Below are 20,359 nucleotides of genomic sequence, written 5' to 3'. Positions count from 1 at the left end.
CTTTAGCTATTTAACCAAAGCATCTTGGAGCAGATTGTGGTGCATAACTCATTAATCATACAAAATGCACAACTGAAACACATGACCTTTTGGCCAGAGAAAAAAAAGGTGGCATTGGTACTGCTCCATCCTTATAGTTGTAGTACCTTGAAGCATTTAAAACACTTTAAATTTATCCCTATACCACCCATGCATAGATGGAAAATAACATCATTCCTGTTCCACCAATGAAGATCTGGGACAAAAACATTTTCCACAATTAATAAGTGAATATTTTTAACAAGTATTAGGCTCAGTTGGATGTGCTTAAGCTGATCCCAAGAAGGTGAAGAGAGGCACTAAGGAAGCTTTCTAAAGACAGACCTTGGGGGAACAAACATCAGAATATATTGGTGATAGAAGAATTTCCAGCTGTGGGCAACAGAAATCATGGTATTTCTGTTAGCTCATTTTTAACTCAACCTATGGGGAAAGAGTATGTTACAACTTTTCAGTTGTAACAACAAATGACAGAAAGTGGGTCTCTGCTTACATCATTAAACTATGGAAAATACTAATTGATCTTTAAAAAAATAAAAAGGTACTTGGAAAATTCCCAGGGGATCCTTCACTGATCTTATCATTAGGTTCACTGTGCTGTCTTCTATTTATTAGCAGTGCAACACTACCAAAAATGAACACTTCAGCAAAATATTTTGAAAAGTTCTGTTCAGTAACAGCTTAAAGACAAGACTTTTCATCACTTGGCTTCTGGATTAATGAAAAAAAATCTCGCAGTAGACTGTCAGCTTTGAGAATCAATAAATTATTTTTTCTGAGGGCATGACAATACTGTTAACATTACTGACATAGCATTATTTTGCCTTCAAGTGTTCATCTGTTAAATAGGCAAAGTGCTCCTTACCATCTTGGCTGAGCATTTGAGGCCTTACATAAAAGGCAAGGTGCTAGTACTTTAAAATGACCAGCTAAAACATATACTTATTTGATTCATGGCACTTACAAAAATAACCTGGTTCTCTCCAATATACATTTATTTTAGACTATATCACTGTTCAGTACTGTAAACCAAAGGCAAAAGCAGTAAGACTGCACTGACCTTTTCCTTAATGTAGACTCACAAACCTTCACCACCCTGATGACCTCTTTAACAGTCCGTCGGAAATCATGCATTCTTGCTGCCACTAGCAGAGCTAGAGAACAAGCAGAGAAAGTTTATATCAAAAAGAGGGAAATTTCCTGAAGAAAAGCAGAAAACAGTCAGGTAACTGTACCCTCTCTCTGTCCCTGTCTTCAGTTAGAGCTGTAAATGCCTATGCTCAGCTGTGTCCCTGAATACTGGTGATGGACCTGACTTCACAAAATTTGCTTTCTACCCACTAAGCCAAGTGCAAGTTGCACCTTGAAAAATTCTGTGCTTTAACATTTGGGAAACCATGGTTATCTACAGCACAAGAATATTTCAATGACCACTTATTTTCAGTTACCATCTTTTTAGCTGAACTCACTGAATCCTATCCAAAGTAAAAAGATCTCCAGAGAAACACTGAATGTGCCTAAGCTGGGCTCCTCATTGCTGCCACGACTATCCCTGCCTTGCTGGTGCCCAAGTGCTCCCCTGCAAGACCCTCTACACAGCCAGATGACCAGTTGCATTTACATGGTGTGCTGATTCAGAGCACCAGTTCTGTTTTGAAGCACCACCCCCACTCATCATACAGCAGCTCACTACATAGAGCAGTTTTAAGGCATAAAAAAGGGCTTTTTTATAGAGGAAACTAAACCAGAGCTCCACTTCTGGTATGTGTTTAAAGTGCTCCTAACAGGAACATCAGGGCTGAACTAACAATTGGTCATTTGAGCTATGTGTGACACAGACTTTTAAGCCAGGGAACCAAACTAAACCCAGTCCACAGTCCAACATGTGAGCTGCATATTGCATGGATGGATGGAGGGGGCTCAGCACCACCTGCTTCCATCTATTGATCCAGGTCTGTTGAATTAAATTACTTGCTCGTGTGGATACAGGCCATGTAGCACATCAAAGAGCAGACTGCTCTCCCATAGCCTATATTCAAACTTTTAGCAATGTGCAACAATCAAGTACTATTAACAAAAAGGGGCTAGAAATGTCAAAAAAATTTTTGCATCGTCCGAGATTCTCAAAGGTTTGAGCAATACTTCTCATTCATGGATAAACATGTAAGATCTTTCAAATAAAATAAAGCACATACATAACTCTGTGACTACCTACACTCTTCATTACTTTGATCCCACTGGCTACTATATTTTAACCGGCCCTCCCAAACCCAGGAGTTTTATGCAAGCATCATGACAGTGATGGATCTTGGAAAAAGATGAAGAAAGAGAGAAAAATAGTTTCATAAAACAGGTCAAAGAGGGCACTTCTTGCATAAGACTCAGTGTAAAGACACAAATCAAAGTGCTTGCACTAATGGTGTCATTTTAACTGACAAAAAAAACCTTTTAGCAGCTAGAGCCTGCAGAGTGGGGGCAAGAAAAGCACCAGAAAGGAGCTTTAAAAAAAAATTCCAACTGTAAGCTACAAAGGGTCTGAGCAAGTACTGTAGGAGCAAGGGCAAAAATTAAGTTATACTTTCAGAAACTATTTCGATGAAGACCTATATAATCTGTCTGACAGAACAAAACCCCTAGAAGGCAGGTATCACCAGTGAGAAGGGGAAGGCCTCATTTGGTCCAGGCTTTCCCATCCCTAGTGCTGCGGGGGAAGGGACAAGGCCAGGCTGTGCCGTACCTGCCCCGCAGAGCCCCGAGGGCCGGCGCCCGGTGTGCATCCAGTCCCGCTTCATCCTCTGCAGCAGCCTCAGAGCCGTCATGGACACCTCGTGGTTCTTATCCCCGAACTCCAGCATGTGTGCAAAACGGGGAATATACAAACACGGATCTGCAACAGAAAGTAACACAGTTATGCCTAACCCTAACACCGATTTAGGAAATGCAGTGCAGCGAGGCTGCTGGGCTTGTCCGGCTTCACCTCAGCAAACACAGACTGTGCTGCTGGGCAGATCCTCCAGCACTCAGCTTTAGAAGCACTTTTTTAGATAACCTAAACCAAAATCATTTCTTGCTCTCTAAACAGGAGATCTTTAAAGCACTGCACAAACATTCCTACACGTTTTCAGCATCCAAGGCTGCACATGCTGACTGTGACATGTGAGCAGTGATAGTGGTATCAGGGAAATCATGCCCAAAGTGAAGCATTTACAAAAGCTTTTGATGAATGAGGACACAATTTAGGCCCAAAACTTCTAACATCTCTCTTCTAACATCTTTCAGAAAATAACAAGGTAACTTGCATGTTTCATCTCAAACCTAACTACCAACTAAGCTTTAAAAAAAATTAATTTGCTTAAATCCTCCCTAACAAAAATCTAGTTACCTTCAAAGCTAATTCCATCTGCTTCTCAGACTCATATTCCAAGAATACAGAACACTGTTTATTAGAGACACTAAGGCAGACTTCCATCAGCATGAAGTGCTGGAACACAATGAACATCATTAGCACTACAACAATTTACATCGGCCACAGATCTGCCTCCAGATGTATAAACTTATTTCAGGCGTTGGTGTTAACAGCTTCAAACTAACCAAAATATGTCAGTACAGACTGTGCTCTGCCTAAACCAATTTATAATTTATCAAACAATCTTGTAAAAGCTACACTTAACACATGTTTACTCTTAGTTGAGATATCAATTTCTCATTTCCTGCCAGCCTTTTATCACTTGACCGAAAATCCATGATGTACGGTAAATTGTTAACTATTAGTCTCAACTCAATTTCCTCTGCTGATCCCCTACGTGGGCACTTAAACCGATAAAGATGAACATTCAGCTCAAAATACTGTTAAAATCTTAGGGATTTACAGCTAATCAAAGCAGTTTCATTTAGCACCAAGTTCTAACAATGATGCCCTGTTGCTATCCATAATTACAAAGATCACACCATAGGTGATAATGCCTGTCAGCCCCGCAGAAGCATTTAAATGAAAGCCACTCATAAAGCAAGAACTTCAACCTCAAATTCCCTCAAAACTGAAGAAATTCCAGGCTGCAGTTCCCTCCCAAACATGACCCAAAAATTTAAAGGTTTAGGAGAACTTTACCAGTCTCCATGATTCTAGGGACAGGTGTTCTGCACTTCCAAGTATGACTTTATGAAGCTCTACTCCAGAGAAATGACATATTCCAAACTCAACAAAAAACCCAACCTTTCTGAAGCTATAGCCTGGGGTTCACCATACATTTAAACTTTGCTCTTGGCACTACAGGAATACGTAGCAAGGCCTGGTTTGCTTTTCCATCTCTTCTCATCCAGAGTGCCCAGCTTCAGCTCCTGCAGCCACCAGAATGGAGCAGACAATACGCTAGCCACGTATTTTTTAAAATATACATTACTTATTTCCATCCCCCCACTAGGATGAGAATTACAAGAGCAAGGAATTCCAACATCAGTTCAAAGGGAGACAACTAAATATCGCCTCTGGGTCTGGCCCTCATTCTTGCCCAAGACAGTGGCAAGAGATGTACCTACAGCATCTTAGTTTCTATCACCAGCTTCAAAAGGTGTTTCTTTATTTCTCCATTCATTCTTTCAATGCAGCCTGAGCTCTGGGGTGCCAGGGGATATGGAGGTTACACTGTATTCCTAAAGCAGTCAAACCCCTTGAAGGATCTTTCCTGTAAAAGGAGTTCCCCAAGCTGAGTCTATTGCTTCCACAATCCCGTATCTTGGAATGATTTGTTCCAAAAATACTTTAATAACTAATCCTGTGGTTGCCGAAACAGTTGGAAATGCTTCTATCCATCCTGTTAGCTGACATACTATTGCCAGAAGAGATTTCAACCTTGACACTGGGGGTATTTTGGTAAAATCCACCTGGCATCTTTGGAAGGGACGTACAGCCCAAGACCTCCCTCCCCTGGCAATTTTCTTTGTAACCCTGTTATTTGTTTTAGCACAAATCAAGTAACCTTCAGTAGCTTGCTTAGAAGAGGTACAACAATTACACTTACCATTGTTAGGGGCACCCTCTAGTAATTGGATTGAATTAATAATAGTAATACACGATGCAAACAAATAGGCTCACCTTTAGGAAAAACCCCTTTTCAGTTATCACTTGTCAATCAATCCATTATTTATGTGGAGTCAAAATTTACAGGACCAAACTTTGGCCAGTTTAATAATACTACCAACTGGACCAGAATTACCACCATTCTATTCACCACATACCTCACCAGATTGCGAGGAGCAACTCTCAGCTCTCTCTTTGGAGCTGAGTTTCAGAGCTGAATTTCGGGAGCATTTACACATTTGCATTGTAGCCATTCAGACATTTGTGCTGGCATTCATGCCCACAGGTCATTTGACAAAACATTGCACATCGTTAATTTGAATTCTGAAGCTACCAAACAGCCAGAAAATGAATACGTGGATGGGTTTTAAATAGCAAGCCTTAAAGAAACCAAAAAAAAGTAACACAGTGAATATATAAATCAGAGGCTAAGCCCACGTTAGCATATACACGTCCTGCATGGATGCAAACATTTGAAAATAAATAAATAAGAGCTGTTAGAAGCTGCAAGCCCCAAACACATTGCTTCATTCCAGGGGCACCACACCGGCACGCGTGCACCGAGGGCGCCCTGCCCGCAGGAGGGTCCCCTTTGACTTTGGGTGACTTCTGGGGGTGCAACCCCTCCACACGCGAGCAAGTTACAGTCGGGCAAAACTGTTGGTTCTCCGCTCAGGGGATGTTGAGGGCCATGAAGCAGATCACAAGAAAAGCATTATTTCATGTTTTAAGAAAGGAGCATGTGTTCTGCTGAAGACTTTCCCTTCTCTCCTGATCCCAATTTTGACTTGGAACTTTGGAAGAACTTTGATGCCACACAGTTACTAAGGGGGATGTAAGAACAATTTCGAGTTGGGTTCCTACTGAAGAGTGCTTCCTACTGAAAGCGGCAGGGCCCGCAGCGAAGAGCGAGCCGATCCCCGCGGCAGGTCGCCCCAGGGAAAGGGCACAGAGAGGGGGACAGTCCTCGCCGAACGATCCCGGAGGATGGGCGGGACGGCAACAGCGGGTACGGCGCGCACAGGGAGGGCAGGGCGGCTGCGGGGAAAGGGGAGGAACCCCAACCAGCGTCCCTCGTCCGGAGCAGCCCCGCCGCGGCCGTGCCCCCCGCGCCCCGGGCGGCGGCCCCGCGGGGCAGCGCGGCTCCCCCGCCCGGCGCAGCGCGGAGCGGCGGCGCCCCCGCCCGGGCCGCCCGGGAACGGCGCTGCACGCTCGGGGCCGCCCCCTCCGCCCCGCCGCGGTCCCTCCGCGCTGCCCCGCGTCCCTCCGCGCCTGTCCCGCTGCGGTCGCAGCGGGGACACCGGGCGGTGCGGGGGGGACCGATCGTGGGGTACCGCGGGGCTCGCTCCCGGCGGGCGCTCGGCGCTGCGCACGTAGGCGCGGGGGGGGGGCGGATGACGGGCGGGCGGGGGGCGGCCCTTTCCCCGCCGCGCCCCGGCGCTCGCCATTGGCGCGGGCGGCCGTGACGCGCGGCGCGGCCGCTGCCTCTTAGTGCGGGAGGCGGAGGCAGGGCCCGGCAGAGCCGCGCCGAGCCCGGCAGCGCAGCGCTGCATCCCACCGCCAAGGGAGCGCCCAGGGCAGCGCCGCATCCCTCCCGCCCGCCGCGGAGGAGCCGGGGCGCCCCGCGGGCAGCAGCGCCCCTGGCGCGGGCGGGAGGAGCGCGAAGGAGCAGCAGCAACGGCGGTGGCCGCCGCGGAGACCGGAGCAAAGTTGGTGCGAGCGGCGGCGGGGCCGCCCGGGAGCGGGACTGCAGGGAGCCGCCGCCTCGGCTCGGCCCGGCCGCCGCGGATGTGCCCCCGCCGGGCCGGGAAGGACGGAGCGGAGCACTGGCAGCGGGGATCGGGCGGCTGGCTGCGCTTCACCCTCGCCGGGCTGCTGCACTCGGAGGATTTGTGGATTGACTCTCGCTCCTGACCCACCGCCTCTGCCGGATTCCTGGGGTTTTGTCGCTGGATTTTGGCTTTTTGTTTTGTTTCTCCTTTTTTTTTTCTTTTTTAATTTTTCTCTCCCCGTTCCTTGGGGAAGGAGCTGCCTGCCGGCCCTGCTCGGGCTTCCCGCTGCAGTCGTGGCAGTGCCGTGGAGGCTGGGACCCCCCCACAAGCCAAGGTGAGCGCTGGCACTGATCCGACACAGCATCACCCCTTTCCCCCCGGAAAGGTGCGTCGGGCCGGTAACCAAAGAGCGGGCACACACTCCAAAAAAACCAAAGGCCACCCTGCATCTAGAAGCGTACAAAATATCCTGATAGTGGGACTCGCATTTGGGATCTGTTAGTTCTCTTGCTCATGCCACTGCCCCCTGGTTGCCTCAATGGCAGGATCATGAAGTGTTTGACTTTTTTTCTTCTGCTTCCAGAAACCTTAAAGAAGTCCAAAAAGAGTGTGAGGTCAAACGGCAAGGTGCCAGGATGCTATGAGATAGTGCCCCTGTCCCTGAAGAAGAAGATGGCTGCAGAACTTTACCCTGCCAGCACCAACACTAACATTGCAAACAGCAACGCCGCCGCCGCCGCCACCGCTGCCAACAGCAAGAAGAACGCCCTGCAGCTCCAGCAGAGCGCCCAGCCGCCCCCGCCGCCCCAGCTCCAAAACCTCAACAACAACAACTTGGAGAGCGCCAACTGGCAATCCTTCCATCCCACGCTGCGGGAGAGGTAAGGGCCAGGCCCGCCGGACCCTCCCCGGGCGGGCGGGAGAGAGAGAGGCGCCCGCCCTGTGCACCTGCGCCCCGGCCGGGCGTGAGCGCAGGGCTGGGCTGGAGCCCCGGGGCCGCCGGCGGGAGGCTGGGGCACCGGGCGAGGGGCAGCCCGCGGCTAACGGGGCTTCTCCCCCCCTCCCCTGCTTGCAGGAACGCGCTGATGTTCAATAACGAACTCATGGCTGACGTTCACTTCATCGTGGGCCCGCCAGGGGCATCCAAGAAAGTTCCTGCCCATAAGGTTTGTGCAGATAATTTTTGGCTTTTTAATGCTGCTGTGCAGGTCGCCTTCTCCCCCTGCCTTACAACTAGGTTCCACTTTTTTTTTTTCTAATTATAGCTCTTGTCTAATCCCAGAAGTAATTCACATACGCTGCAATTAAAGGGAGCAGTCTAAGGCAGTGTTCTGCTTCCACTGCAGCTTGTAACTTTCGCTAAATGTAGCTTTTAGGAAAGCCTGCACGCTCAGCTGTTCCTGATCCATGTTACTGAGGCTTCTCTCTCTTTATTTTCCAGTATGTTTTGGCAGTTGGTAGCTCTGTCTTCTATGCTATGTTTTACGGCGATCTCGCAGAGGTCAAATCTGAAATCCATATACCAGATGTGGAACCTGCAGCCTTTCTAATCCTATTAAAGTAAGTGGCCACTACAAGTCTGCTAATTATATGGACAGAATCAAAGTAGCTTATAAAATATACATCTCCTAATTGACATTGTGCAATATGCACTTAATGCTGTTTACTTAATGTGCTGACAAATATTGAATGTCAGATTCACTGCCAGCAAAGACGAATATAGATTATTTTCATGGCCTACTTTTTTTTTTTCCTGAGAAACTAATTTTTTTCACCCCCCTCCCCCCCCCATCTAGATACATGTATAGTGATGAAATAGACCTGGAAGCTGACACAGTTCTGGCTACACTCTATGCTGCCAAGAAGTACATCGTGCCGGCCCTAGCAAAGGCTTGCGTCAATTTTTTGGAGACCAGCTTAGAAGCGAAGAACGCTTGTGTCCTGCTGTCTCAGAGCAGGCTCTTCGAGGAGCCAGAGCTGACGCAGCGCTGCTGGGAAGTGATTGATGCTCAGGCAGAAATGGCACTGAAGTCAGAGGGCTTCTGTGAGATAGATCAACAAACACTAGAGATCATTGTAACCCGGGAAGCACTCAACACCAAGGAAGTGGTAGTTTTCGAGGCTGTTCTCAACTGGGCAGAGGCTGAATGCAAAAGGCAAGGGCTGCCGGTCACGCCGCGCAACAAGAGGAATGTATTAGGGAAAGCTTTGTACTTGGTGCGGATTCCAACCATGACTTTGGAAGAGTTTGCCAACGGAGCTGCCCAGTCCGACATCCTCACCCTTGAGGAGACTCACAACATATTCCTTTGGTACACGGCCGCAAATAAACCCAAATTAGAGTTCCCCCTGACGAAAAGAAAAGGACTCGTGCCTCAGCGCTGCCATCGGTTTCAGTCGTCTGCATATCGCAGCAATCAGTGGAGGTACCGGGGGCGATGTGACAGTATTCAGTTTGCCGTAGACAAACGGATATTTATAGCAGGACTGGGATTGTATGGGTCAAGCTGTGGCAAAGCTGAATACAGCGTCAAAATCGAACTGAAGCGCTTAGGCGTTGTCCTTGCTCAAAATCTGACAAAGTTTACCTCCGACGGCTCCAGTAACACCTTCTCTGTGTGGTTTGAACACCCTGTGCAGGTTGAGCAAGACACGTTTTACAATGTAAGTGCTATTCTTGATGGTAACGAACTCAGTTACTTTGGACAAGAGGGAATGACTGAAGTGCAGTGCGGGAAAGTGACGTTCCAGTTCCAGTGCTCCTCGGACAGTACTAATGGAACCGGAGTACAAGGAGGACAAATACCTGAGCTCATTTTCTATGCATGATGCATTTCACCTTGATTGTATTCCAGTGCTGCAATGATGCACATTAAGGGATTTTTCGGTTTTACTACGAACTCTGCAGCAGTATGGAATGTTATGCTACTTACCTATCTGCTACATCAGGCTATACAAATAAGTGAAGGAATGCTCTTGAATTTAATCTTATTTTATTTATTCATAAGCTATTTGACTTAATTATTAAGACTGCAACATGCAGAAAAATGTTAAATTTTGCACGTACTGTGCATTTATTTTGTATATAGATAACTAACTTGCAGACTGCAGCTGACTCAAACAGAATGTTCTAAACTAGAGCAGTTTATGAATCTGTGAAATATAAAACATTTTTACTTGCCCTAAATCCTGTGTACTTGATCTTTGCTGACCTTATGGCGCTCGTGTGTGTTAATTCATGTACAGCTAACAGGGGTGAGACACTGTAGTCTGGTCCCTGTATGCATCCACACCCAGCAAATAGGAAGGTTCCCTCTCTTGGTAACTGAAACTATGTATCAGCAGCCTTTATTTTCCCTTCATGAGAAAAGGAGCTGACATTTGAGGATTTTTTGTGTGTTGCCCAAGCTGAAGATAGACAAACCATCAGTGTAATCAAAGCTGATCAAAATCATCCTGTGGTTATATTTGAAAACTCCTAATGCCCCTTCACATGCAGCATTTTTGTTAACCTCCAGCCTGCCCACCAAACAGCAAACTTGCACCTGTCAAACTACATCCCCCCCTTGAATGGCCAGAGTCAAGACACACAGATGAAGTTAATTAATTCAGTGAAAGGGCTGCATCACAAATTTAGCCCAGGGCTGTATTACTGGCAGACCCTATGTGAATTTACATACCATCCTTATACAGAGCAGCAGGCATTAGAAAAATACTTTCAAGATGGTGTTTAGGTTCACTTAAGATTACTAATTAGAAATAAGCCACCTTAAAAAAAAAATGCTGTTGGATCTTTCCTCCTGCTCTTTTTTTTTGAAAACACAATCTCAGGCATTATCAGCAATCATTCTATGCCAGTACTTTCCTCAGAAAGTGATGAAAGTTTTTTCTCAAAGGTCTCATCATCATAGCTGAGCCAATTAGAAATATTTACTGGATTTTGTAATTCTTAGGATGAGCTTGGAAGAGAGTACTCAAACAGCAGTCTAAACCAGTATTTTTTCTGTGTATAACAAGTACCTCTACATCTAACATGTTTGCCTTTTCCCAAGCTGCATTAATTTTCACCTTGAAACCAAGCTGCAGTGCAAATCCTGCCTGTTTTCTCTCTCTAAAAAAAGACCAAAGAAGTAATGAAAAATAAGAAGGGAAGTGGATTACTGAGAACAAGACCTCTGTAGCAGAGCTGGAGCTGTGCTGCGCGGTGCTGCCTGCCTGGGCACTGCTGTGGCGCTGCTCCCCTTGCTGCAGAGGCAGCAGCCCTGTGCCAGCCCAGCACGGCTGAAGGGGTGTGCCTGTGTTGTTGTCCTCCTGCAACACAGCCATCTGATTCTCTCCATACAGATTAAAGAGAGTGGGAGTGAGAGTGGGTAAAGATGCAGGCAAATAATTCCTACACAGAGGTGGATAACAGTCACAAGACCTCACTATAAATGCACTCTTTTAACTGGAATTGGCACAAATTCCCTTGGCTTAAACCCACAACCTACAGAATGGCTTCTTTCTCTAGGTGGTGGGGTTTAAGTTTTTGACAGGTTAAACCCCATCTTCCTATCACAGTTACAGTGAATTTCAGTGTTAACTTATTAGAAGTTATTCACATGTTTGGAAAAAGTTCCTCCTCATTTTCCACCAAGCCACTTGAATTTCAAGCACTGAACAGCTCAGCTACAGGTGATGGATAGATAGTAAATTTGGCAAATACTTATCAAATGTTGCATCTGTGGAATTGAAGCGTGACAGGCCTGTAGGAGCTTGCTGACACACACAAATTTGTTACACGTCAGTCCATTGTCTTAGTATAGCCCAAATTATTCTTGGAAAAAGCAACAAAACTATTTGCAAAAGAAAACAGCATCTAGTTCCAAAAAAGCTCTTCCATAAAGAAGAACAGGCTCTTATAGTCAGTAATGCTTCTCAGCCTGGATTGATTCCAGCTTCACTATAAACTTACTACTTGAGTATTAACATACAGTACTGTGTATCTATACATACATACTCTTTTTTTTTTTTTCAAGTAACCATAGGAAAAAAAGACTCAAATAGTCAAAAGTCAAATCATTAAAAAAATACCTATGGCTGGAGCATTTATGCAGAGTTCTCTGGCCAACACAAGGAAAGTTTTTCCCAGCACATAGACATTCACCTATTAAAAAGACAAAAAAAGCATTATTTAGATCATAAACCACAAATGTTTTTAATAGAACATTTATATGGAAAGGAGAAAACCCCAACTTTTGAAATCTTAACCTGCTTAAAAAAAATCAAGTTATACAAGCAATATTCATATGTACAGGATAATACTCAGTGCCTGTCAAAATCTGCACGAATTAGCAATGTAAATCAAAGCGTAAGTTTATATTGAAAAAATTATAAAAAGTTGTTCATCATGCTCTTCAGTGGGCTCAGTGCTGCTCTGTAGTACAGTTTTTCAGTTGTCATATCATAAGGCATTAAACAGACTTAAATGTAATATCAGTATATATATAAAGTGTCATTTATCTTGTACCATTACAAAACCTGAACAAGTACAAGTCAGTGCAAATTTCGGTTCTGCATGATCATCTGTAGTGGCATAATTAAGTATTGCACAAGCACACCACCAAACTTTTCACCAAATCAAGGAGTGGTGCTACATGCCCCAAGGGTTATTTGTCATATCTTGCTGTTTGGACATTGCCTCAGATCACATTAAAAACATTTAAGAACAAAACAAAAAACAACACAAGAAAAAAAAAATCAGAAAAGCCCTAAACCACACCAAACCTGCTCAGGCACCAGGGACAGAGCTCTGCTCCCATCCCCTCTGTCAGTGCTGCACCCAGGAGGATGTAAATTGAGGGTAGGAGTTATTCTTCATACTCTGATTTGCAATTTATAGCACAGACAACCATATTTGTATTTTACAAGTCTGAGGAAGCTTGCTTTCTCTATCTTAAGATGTGTTTTTGTGGTCAGCAAGAAAGGCAGGATATACTCCAGTTCCCAATCAGTCTCAAACATTCCCACGGAGCTCCGTGAACACCTTGCTTCCCCCGAGGCATATGTAAAGGTCAAGGTTAGTATAAAAAACTCCATTCCTCCTACACTCCAAGCAAGTAGGTTTTTGGTTTGTTTTGAACAATGGTACATACTCTTGCTTTTATGGAACAAAACTGCCCCTCTCTTTCCTATGCCTGGATAGTGAAGGTGTTTACTTAGCAGTCAATTACACAACTGAGTGATGATTATGGCACAAGCCTATGGAATTAAAAAACTACTGCTCTTTCCATTTCATCAAAGAGCTTTGCCAACATTAGGTTAAAAGCAGGCTTTCCTCCCAAGTGTATAGACGGTTCTACCAACCTAGCTAAAATAGATGTATGCCAACAACAACCAAACCCCCAAACAACTGACATATTTTCACCTAGCCCTTCAAAATGTTTACGTGAAAATGTTCTTAACGTGTATTTTTCTCAAATATATTTTAAAAATCAGAAATTCGAACTTCAAAGATATCCTCAGAATGATCACATATCCTGAAAGTGACTGTGCAATCAATTATATGTAATATGATGGTAATTCATTCCATATTTAGTGAGAAATGAGTGTATTCCATTCCATGTCTGACCAATGGTTGGACTGACCTAAAAGATGCAAAAATATAACCTTAAATTTTACTGCCCTTTTTCTTCCTGAAATAGCAGACAACATAGAAGCACTATTCTAGGGGAAGGAAAAGAGAAAAATATACCCTCTGAATGAGAAGTCTATTTTCTAGGAAATAAGTTACCAAATTTTATACAGAAAAGAATACATACCTACTGACTCTGGCAATTCATACTGGAGCCTGAGAGCATGTGACTTTCCATGAGCCACTGAGACAGAACAGATATCACTAAAGCAAAATGTCTGCAGCATTTCAGTTGGCTTTAGATTCACTGCAAGCTCAAAAAGGGTTGTTTTGACCTTTTGTCTAACAAATATTAACATAAAGAATGAGTGTTTGGCTGTAATATCAGCCTTCTAAGCTGGCCGACCAAGTTACTATAAATCTTGAACCTCATCACTTCGATCTTGTTCTGCAAGGACGATTTCACCGCACAAATCAATAAAGTTACTTCAGTGGAGCCAAGTGCGTATGACGTTTCCTTTAGAGGCTTCACAAACTCATCTAGTTCTTTCATATTAGTCTAGGAAAAAAACCCCACAACATAAAACTCTAATCCAAACAAGTATTTTTTCCTTCTAGCCTTTTTCCTTGTCACGACATCCGAACACGATGTTTGTCACCATCAAACCACGTCACTCTCTAAGAAACTCCTCCCAAGCAAACTTTCCATCAACACAGTAATAAAGAGCAAATAAATATGAAGAGGCATAAAGAAGCAGGTATTTTTTTCTAGTGAAGTTCTAACAATCAAAGTGATTTCCAAATTAAATCTAAAGCAAAGCCAAATGAATAAATAAATATGCTCAATTACTATTTATCCTTCTTTCCTTGGACTAACTAAAAGTCTCCTGATCTATGGTTTATTTGAGAAGTAATGTACTTAAATCTAACCTGCTTTTCCACTTCATCCACATCATCAGTGTTTTATGACTGACTTCAAGGTGAAGAGAGTGTATTTGCACAAAATAATAAATTAAAATAGAAATGGTTAATGAGGGAATTTCTTTCTTTTGCTCACAAGCCCATTTCTTTGTAGTTTCTGCTTACTACCAATTTAGAAAGAAAGCAAAATATACAGTACAGTCCATGTTCTGTATTTTTTTCCTCATGAAGCTCACACATTTTTAATGCCAGGGTCACAAAAAGAATCAGGAATATTTAATTGCTTCCAGTTTTTCTGGCAAATCAGTACGAAAAAAGACTTCAGACCCTCCCAAACAATATGCTGCCCAACTTTAAAAGTTAACAGATACTCACAGGTTCTGGAGCACTTCTCATAAATTAAAAATTAAAGATGGCATAAAGTTCACCCAGAAATCTGTAATGCCATTGAACTCCTGAAACAGGATATTTAAGATCTCGTGGGTTTAGTGGAAGGTGGCCCTTTCACTAAAATTTTATTCCGCTATCACTGATTTCAGCTATTACTCACATGCACACAGAGATCCCGTGATAGAAGAGATATGATATAAAATAGGCATTTAGAGAGGTCTTTCTTTACTCTCATCATTTGGTTTTTCTGCACTCCATTAAGCTTAGAAAATTAGGAGAATTAATTTAGAGGCCTACTTTAATTTCTAGTTCTTTCTTCATTAAGAACTTCTTATAAAAATTCATATACTCCAATCCATCAAAAGCTTAACATTCTAAATTTAGAATCATATGACATTTGCATTTATAAAACCTAATTTTATATGAGTTCTTAGAATGGTGCATAAACAAAAATGCCCTTCTAAAAAGATGTCTCTGGCTTAAACTTGAATTGGTGCAGCTTTAAAGCTTACCACGCCAACTTCAGCCTTTTTTCCCCTTAATTTAAAAGGATCATACTGAAAAACAGTATTTCTTCAAACTCTCCCCAGTCAAAACTGCTGAAGTGAGACAATTGCTTTATATACTTTCATAAGACTTGTGCTCTTTTTTTGCAGATTTTCACCACATAGTAAAATTTCCTAAACTTGATGCAATCACTTGGTTTAAGCATCAACAGCTAATGCAAAAGAGGGGTGTCAACCTCTCTTAGAGGGGAGATTTTAAAATATCTGCATACCCTGATAGTTTTTACCATATTCTCTTACATTCAACTCATATTTAACAGAGTAAGTTTACAAGCATGTGGACCCATCACAGATTTTTTATTTTTAAAAAAAGGCAAAACAAAAAAACAAGTAGCTTCTTTAGCAGGAAGACGTTTTTCAGACAAAGAACTATGTGCTCACCAAGGCACTGCAAAAACCTCTTTTTACAGGAGACCTTAAGATTCTCTAAGATGTTGTCCTTTACCAATAGTTAATTTCTGTTCTCATTATCAAACACATTATGTTAATTAAAAGGGGCATTTAGTGAAGGAATGGCTTCCAATTATTCAGTTACATCTTCACAACAAGATCCTTCTACTTGTTATGCTCTTTGCCCTTCACAGTATTTTTTGGAGACAGTCTTTTCATTTCACATCTGTCAGTCATCAGACACTGATTTCAAAGGGACACTTCCAGAGAGACTCTTATCCTTTCATAATTTCCTCTTGCTTTCACATCATGCCTGATCTGTTCACAAATACCAATATACTTCCACCTTCAGAAATAACAACAAACACCTCATTTCCAGTAACACAGGAATTCATCAGTCTAACACCTCCCAGAATTTTAAACTCTCTTGGGGAAACAAAGAATCTCCCATTCATACAGTTACCAGGTTACGTTAACTTCTGGAGAGTAACAAAAAGTAAAGCTGCTACCATTGAATGGAAGTTTCTGTTTGACTGTAAGTTATAAAGTTATAAAACAATAATCCTTCTACAAGCAATTTCCAAAAAGGCTTTTCAAGACTATAGTGTGGCATTCTGGCAAAGTACTACAAATGGTGACAGTGGTTAAGATATTCTTCTAGAAAGACAAAGACCGGGCAGTTGGAACACAATGAGAATTCACACTGTGAAACATCCATGGCTGCTTGCCTAAATAATTAAGCAAGCATGAAAAGCAAATGAGTTTTTAAGGAGAGTGTCTGTTGCTGGGGAAAGAGGCACCTGTGGTTATTTGATTCATTATTAACATTTCTAGTGTAGTAATGCCTGAAGGTCCCAAACAGGTTGTTTAAATTAACTCCATCAACAGCAATTTGCATAGGGGCAATAAAGGCAAATACAGTCAACATGTTAATAACTTTAAATGAACAAAGGATATTAAAAACTGAAGAAAACCAGTACAGTCTTTAAAAGAATACGCTATTTTACCTATCTCCATGCAATAGACCAAAACATTTTTTTTTTATCCATACTGCATTTAGAGCAGTCAAAAGGTAACACACAAAAATACAAACAAGTACCAAATTCAGCTTGTCAGGCTGTCGATCAAAAGAGACACAAATCAAAATTAAGCAGCTTCCCTCTCATACTGGGCTTTAAAGCACTGCCTTCAGTCATGGGACTCCAAAGGAGACTCTCCTGCTAATCTCATCCATGGCAGTCCTGGAGTTCCTCCTCCAATACCACAGCAGTACAATAAGCCATTATCAAACCACCTATGCAAGAAATCAAAGAGTAATAATTTGCAATAATCACAGAGGAGTCAGGAAGCCCAATGCTGCCTTTATATTAAATAAATGAAAACAAGTGTTCAAAAGTAATTCACAATAAAAATCCTTCTAGACAAACTGCAGATGAAGAAATAGGGATAAGAGTTGCATTTTAAAGTGGAAGAGAGACCAAGCAAGTACTACTTACTGATTTTCATTTCTTGGGCATCATCTTCCCTTACCTAGAACTACAGTGTAGCTCAAGTGGGAATGGATCTCCATCAGGTCTCCAGCCCAACCTCCTGCTCCAAGCAGGCTCAGCCACAACAACAGACCAGGTTGCTCTGGATTTTGAGAGCCTTGATGGATAAAAACTTCAAAACTGCTCTAAACTACCTGTCTCCACACTTGGTTGCCTTCATAGTGACAAACCTTTTCTTAATATCAAGTAGAGACATCCCATTTTAATTAATTACATCCATTGCTGGTAGTTTTCCTGCTGCACACTCCTATAAAGAGCCTGGCTCTTCAGATATCTAAGATCTCTTCAGTGAACACCAGCCTTGTTTAACAGCATGACACACCACAAGGCATGCTAAAAATTATATTTTACTAGGCTGAAACTGGGGATCAGAGCACTGCCAACCTCTTCCCCAAAGTCTTTTATGACCCCATGGCAAAGACCATGACACTGGAGATGACAAGAGACTAAAAACCCCAGCCATTTCTGAGGATGTGAAAGGCAGCCTTTCACCATACCAAGGTGAAACTTCAGTCAAATAGTTCTCCAGGTGCAAGGAATGGGATGCTTGGAAAGATGGGAGAAAACCTAAACTGTTCAAAACTTGGCCAAGGCTAGACAGGCTTTGCAGCTCTCCTAAACAAGCCAGGCCTGTCGCTTAGATTGGACTAACAAAAAAGCAAACAAAGGGCCTGATTGCAGACCTCTCTAAGGACTATATTTGCAAGTAAAATGCAGGATCTGAAAATATAAGCAAGTACTTTCCCTGTCCTTCCAACTCAATCAACAAGCAGCACGACTGCTCGACTGCTCGGCACAAGGAAGGCGCCTGATTTGTAACAGTGCTCTGGACATTCTCAGCTCATTTCAGATAATGCTTTGAAGTCCAAATGTATCAGAGGCATTCTGGATCCAACAACACTTTCAAAAGGAGATTTCCAAGATGTAAGATGCATTTTACATGAAGATAAAACACCAAGGAAATTGCCTTTTCAATTAAAAAAAAAAAAAGAAGACAAAAAAAAAAAGACTTTTTGTCTTTTCCCAAGGTGGCAGCAATTTTGAAGCTCCAAAAATTATTATGAAAATGCAGCAGTTCCCCAGTGAAACAAGACGAACTCCCACATCTCAGTCATCAGCATAAGAGGAAAACTGATACAACTTTTTAAACAGACTGCCATTAACAGTAAAAATTAGTCTCCTCTATTGCTAAGTTTTAGCAGCATAATACTATCCTAAAAGCACATTACACTGTAGGGGACTTTTTTTTTAATATATTTTTAAGTCCCAAAACAATTCAAGAAAGACAGGAAGAGTGATTGTACAAGTAAAAACCACATCATAGGAGGGCATTCTTAGGATTTCCTCTACCACTTTTTTTCTAAACAGAGCAGCAAGAGAGAAAGAATAAAAGTTATGTCATTAAACAAATACTGAGTTGCAGGTAACAGCAGATTCAGGATTTGGTTAAATGGTGGACATGGTGGTGGTTGATGGCTGGACTTGGTGATCTTGGAGGTCTTTTCCACCCTTAATGCTTCTATTACTTTTTTACCCTCAAATGCACTGAAACCTATTTCAGGGTGGTCAGTAATTCAGTCAATGGCCTCCATGAAGAGAATCTGCAAGGATGTTTCATGTGGTGACTTTCTTACAAAATTCCTGCAGCCAGATGACAAGGAGCCCTGCAGGACCCACACCTCCCACTGCAACTGAGCTGCATCAGGAACATTCTGAAGAAAAATCTCAACATTCGCCATTAGTTTCCAAGCAAGAGTTGGTGCAGGTCAGTAGTAGCTCATTTTTTAGACTTCAGATGTGATTTTTTTGGTGATACAAAATCAACACCTTTCTCATCTCACCTAGAAAAAGTTACCTGGACCACTATGACCAATTTTGTACAGATGAGTATGAACAATTTAAATAATTTGGAAAGATAATACCATTGCCACCACTACTACTACTGCTCTCGCCTCTTCTTCCTTAAGAACATTTATATCCCAACTTCAGGATGGGAGAGTAGTCCTTGAAAAAAAGAGGCACTTCCAAGTAAAATAGTATCATCTAATGAACTGTTTTTAATAAACCAATTCTTTTTTAGGTTTTGTGGGCAAAGAATTACCTAAAGCAGAATGTACTGAAATTTACAGCCTGGGCCACAAATATTTTGCTACTAAGGTGGCTTGGGTGGTTTGTTTATTTTTTTTGGTTTTGGTTTTTTTTTTTTTTTTTTTTTTTTTTTTTTTTTGTTTGGGTGTTTTTTTTTGTTTTTTTTGGGGGGGTGGTTTTTTTTTTTTTTGGCTCAGTTTGTAGTTGTGGTTTTCTGTTTGGTTTGTGGTTTTGTTTGTGGGAGTTTGTTTGATTTTTTTTTTTTTTTTAACCAGACTTGGGGAGCGAGGAAAAAACCATCAAGCTGGAACCTGAAAAACTCATTTATGTATTCTTAAACAGGACTTTCTGGATAGGCAGAGTTAACAATAACATTCTACATTCCAGTTTGCTCAGATTCACCTTAAAGAAGCCATAAAGTAGAGCTCATCAGAAGACATAGTTAAATGCAAATCAAGATACTGAAATCTTGGGTTTTTCTCTTTCAGGGGGGTTGATTACTTCCCTACTACTCATATATTTCTGTCTCTCCCATCTCCTCAGTTACCCCTCTTTAACCTTTTGGTCCTCGTAAGTCCCATCTCAGAATCTTTTCTGGCTGGAATGCACTGAGGGGAAAAGACAAATCATTCAATCTTTCTGTTTCTGCTGACAATACATCTTTTCCTTTTCCTCTTACAGATACAATACTTCTTCTTCTCGTTCACATTGTGACTGTTCTTCATATTACTGTGATCATTCTATTTCAAAACCATCACCGTGAAAAATTACCTGTGTTTAGAAGGAAACAAACCTTCCATTCTACACATGTACTGTTTGGTTGTGAGCAATCAGAATAATTCAATCAGAGTTTAGAAAAGATAAGAAAGTTACTAAATTTCAGAATTAAAGATGCATTTGATTATTGCAATTCCAGCAGATTGCTTCAAGCAATAAATAGTCTTCAGAGGGAT

General features: G+C 42.4%; 2 protein-coding genes across 3 annotated transcripts in view; one reads left to right on the top strand and one right to left on the bottom strand.

Moving 5' to 3' along the window:
- The window catches only part of BRF1 (BRF1 RNA polymerase III transcription initiation factor subunit), a 172,505-nt gene that overhangs the window by 82,975 nt on the left and 69,171 nt on the right, over window positions 1–20,359 (bottom strand). Inside the window, exons 5-7 of the mRNA XM_053945059.1 lie at window positions 11,962–12,034; window positions 2,777–2,926; window positions 1,100–1,193 (exon numbers count right to left, since the gene is read on the bottom strand). Coding sequence (XP_053801034.1) covers window positions 1,100–1,193; window positions 2,777–2,926; window positions 11,962–12,034 — 317 coding nt within the window. The remainder of the gene's footprint in view (window positions 1–1,099; window positions 1,194–2,776; window positions 2,927–11,961; window positions 12,035–20,359) is intronic.
- Window positions 6,648–10,075, top strand: BTBD6 (BTB domain containing 6). 2 transcript variants are annotated; one of them, XM_053945061.1, is made up of 5 exons: window positions 6,648–7,222; window positions 7,472–7,769; window positions 7,964–8,054; window positions 8,330–8,448; window positions 8,685–10,075. In XM_053945061.1, the coding sequence occupies exons 2-5, from the start codon at window positions 7,561–7,563 to the stop codon at window positions 9,715–9,717; spliced, it is 1,452 nt and encodes a 483-aa protein (XP_053801036.1). In that variant the 5' UTR covers window positions 6,648–7,222; window positions 7,472–7,560; the 3' UTR covers window positions 9,718–10,075. The 2 variants fall into 2 exon arrangements, with proteins under 2 accessions (XP_053801036.1, XP_053801035.1); XM_053945060.1 differs by having other exon boundaries at window positions 6,648–7,769.

This window comes from Vidua chalybeata, chromosome 6, assembly GCF_026979565.1.
Source record: "Vidua chalybeata isolate OUT-0048 chromosome 6, bVidCha1 merged haplotype, whole genome shotgun sequence".
Taxonomy (NCBI): Eukaryota; Metazoa; Chordata; class Aves; order Passeriformes; family Viduidae; genus Vidua; species Vidua chalybeata.
Note: the sequence above shows the minus strand (reverse complement) of the source record. Positions and strands in the feature narration are given on the sequence as shown.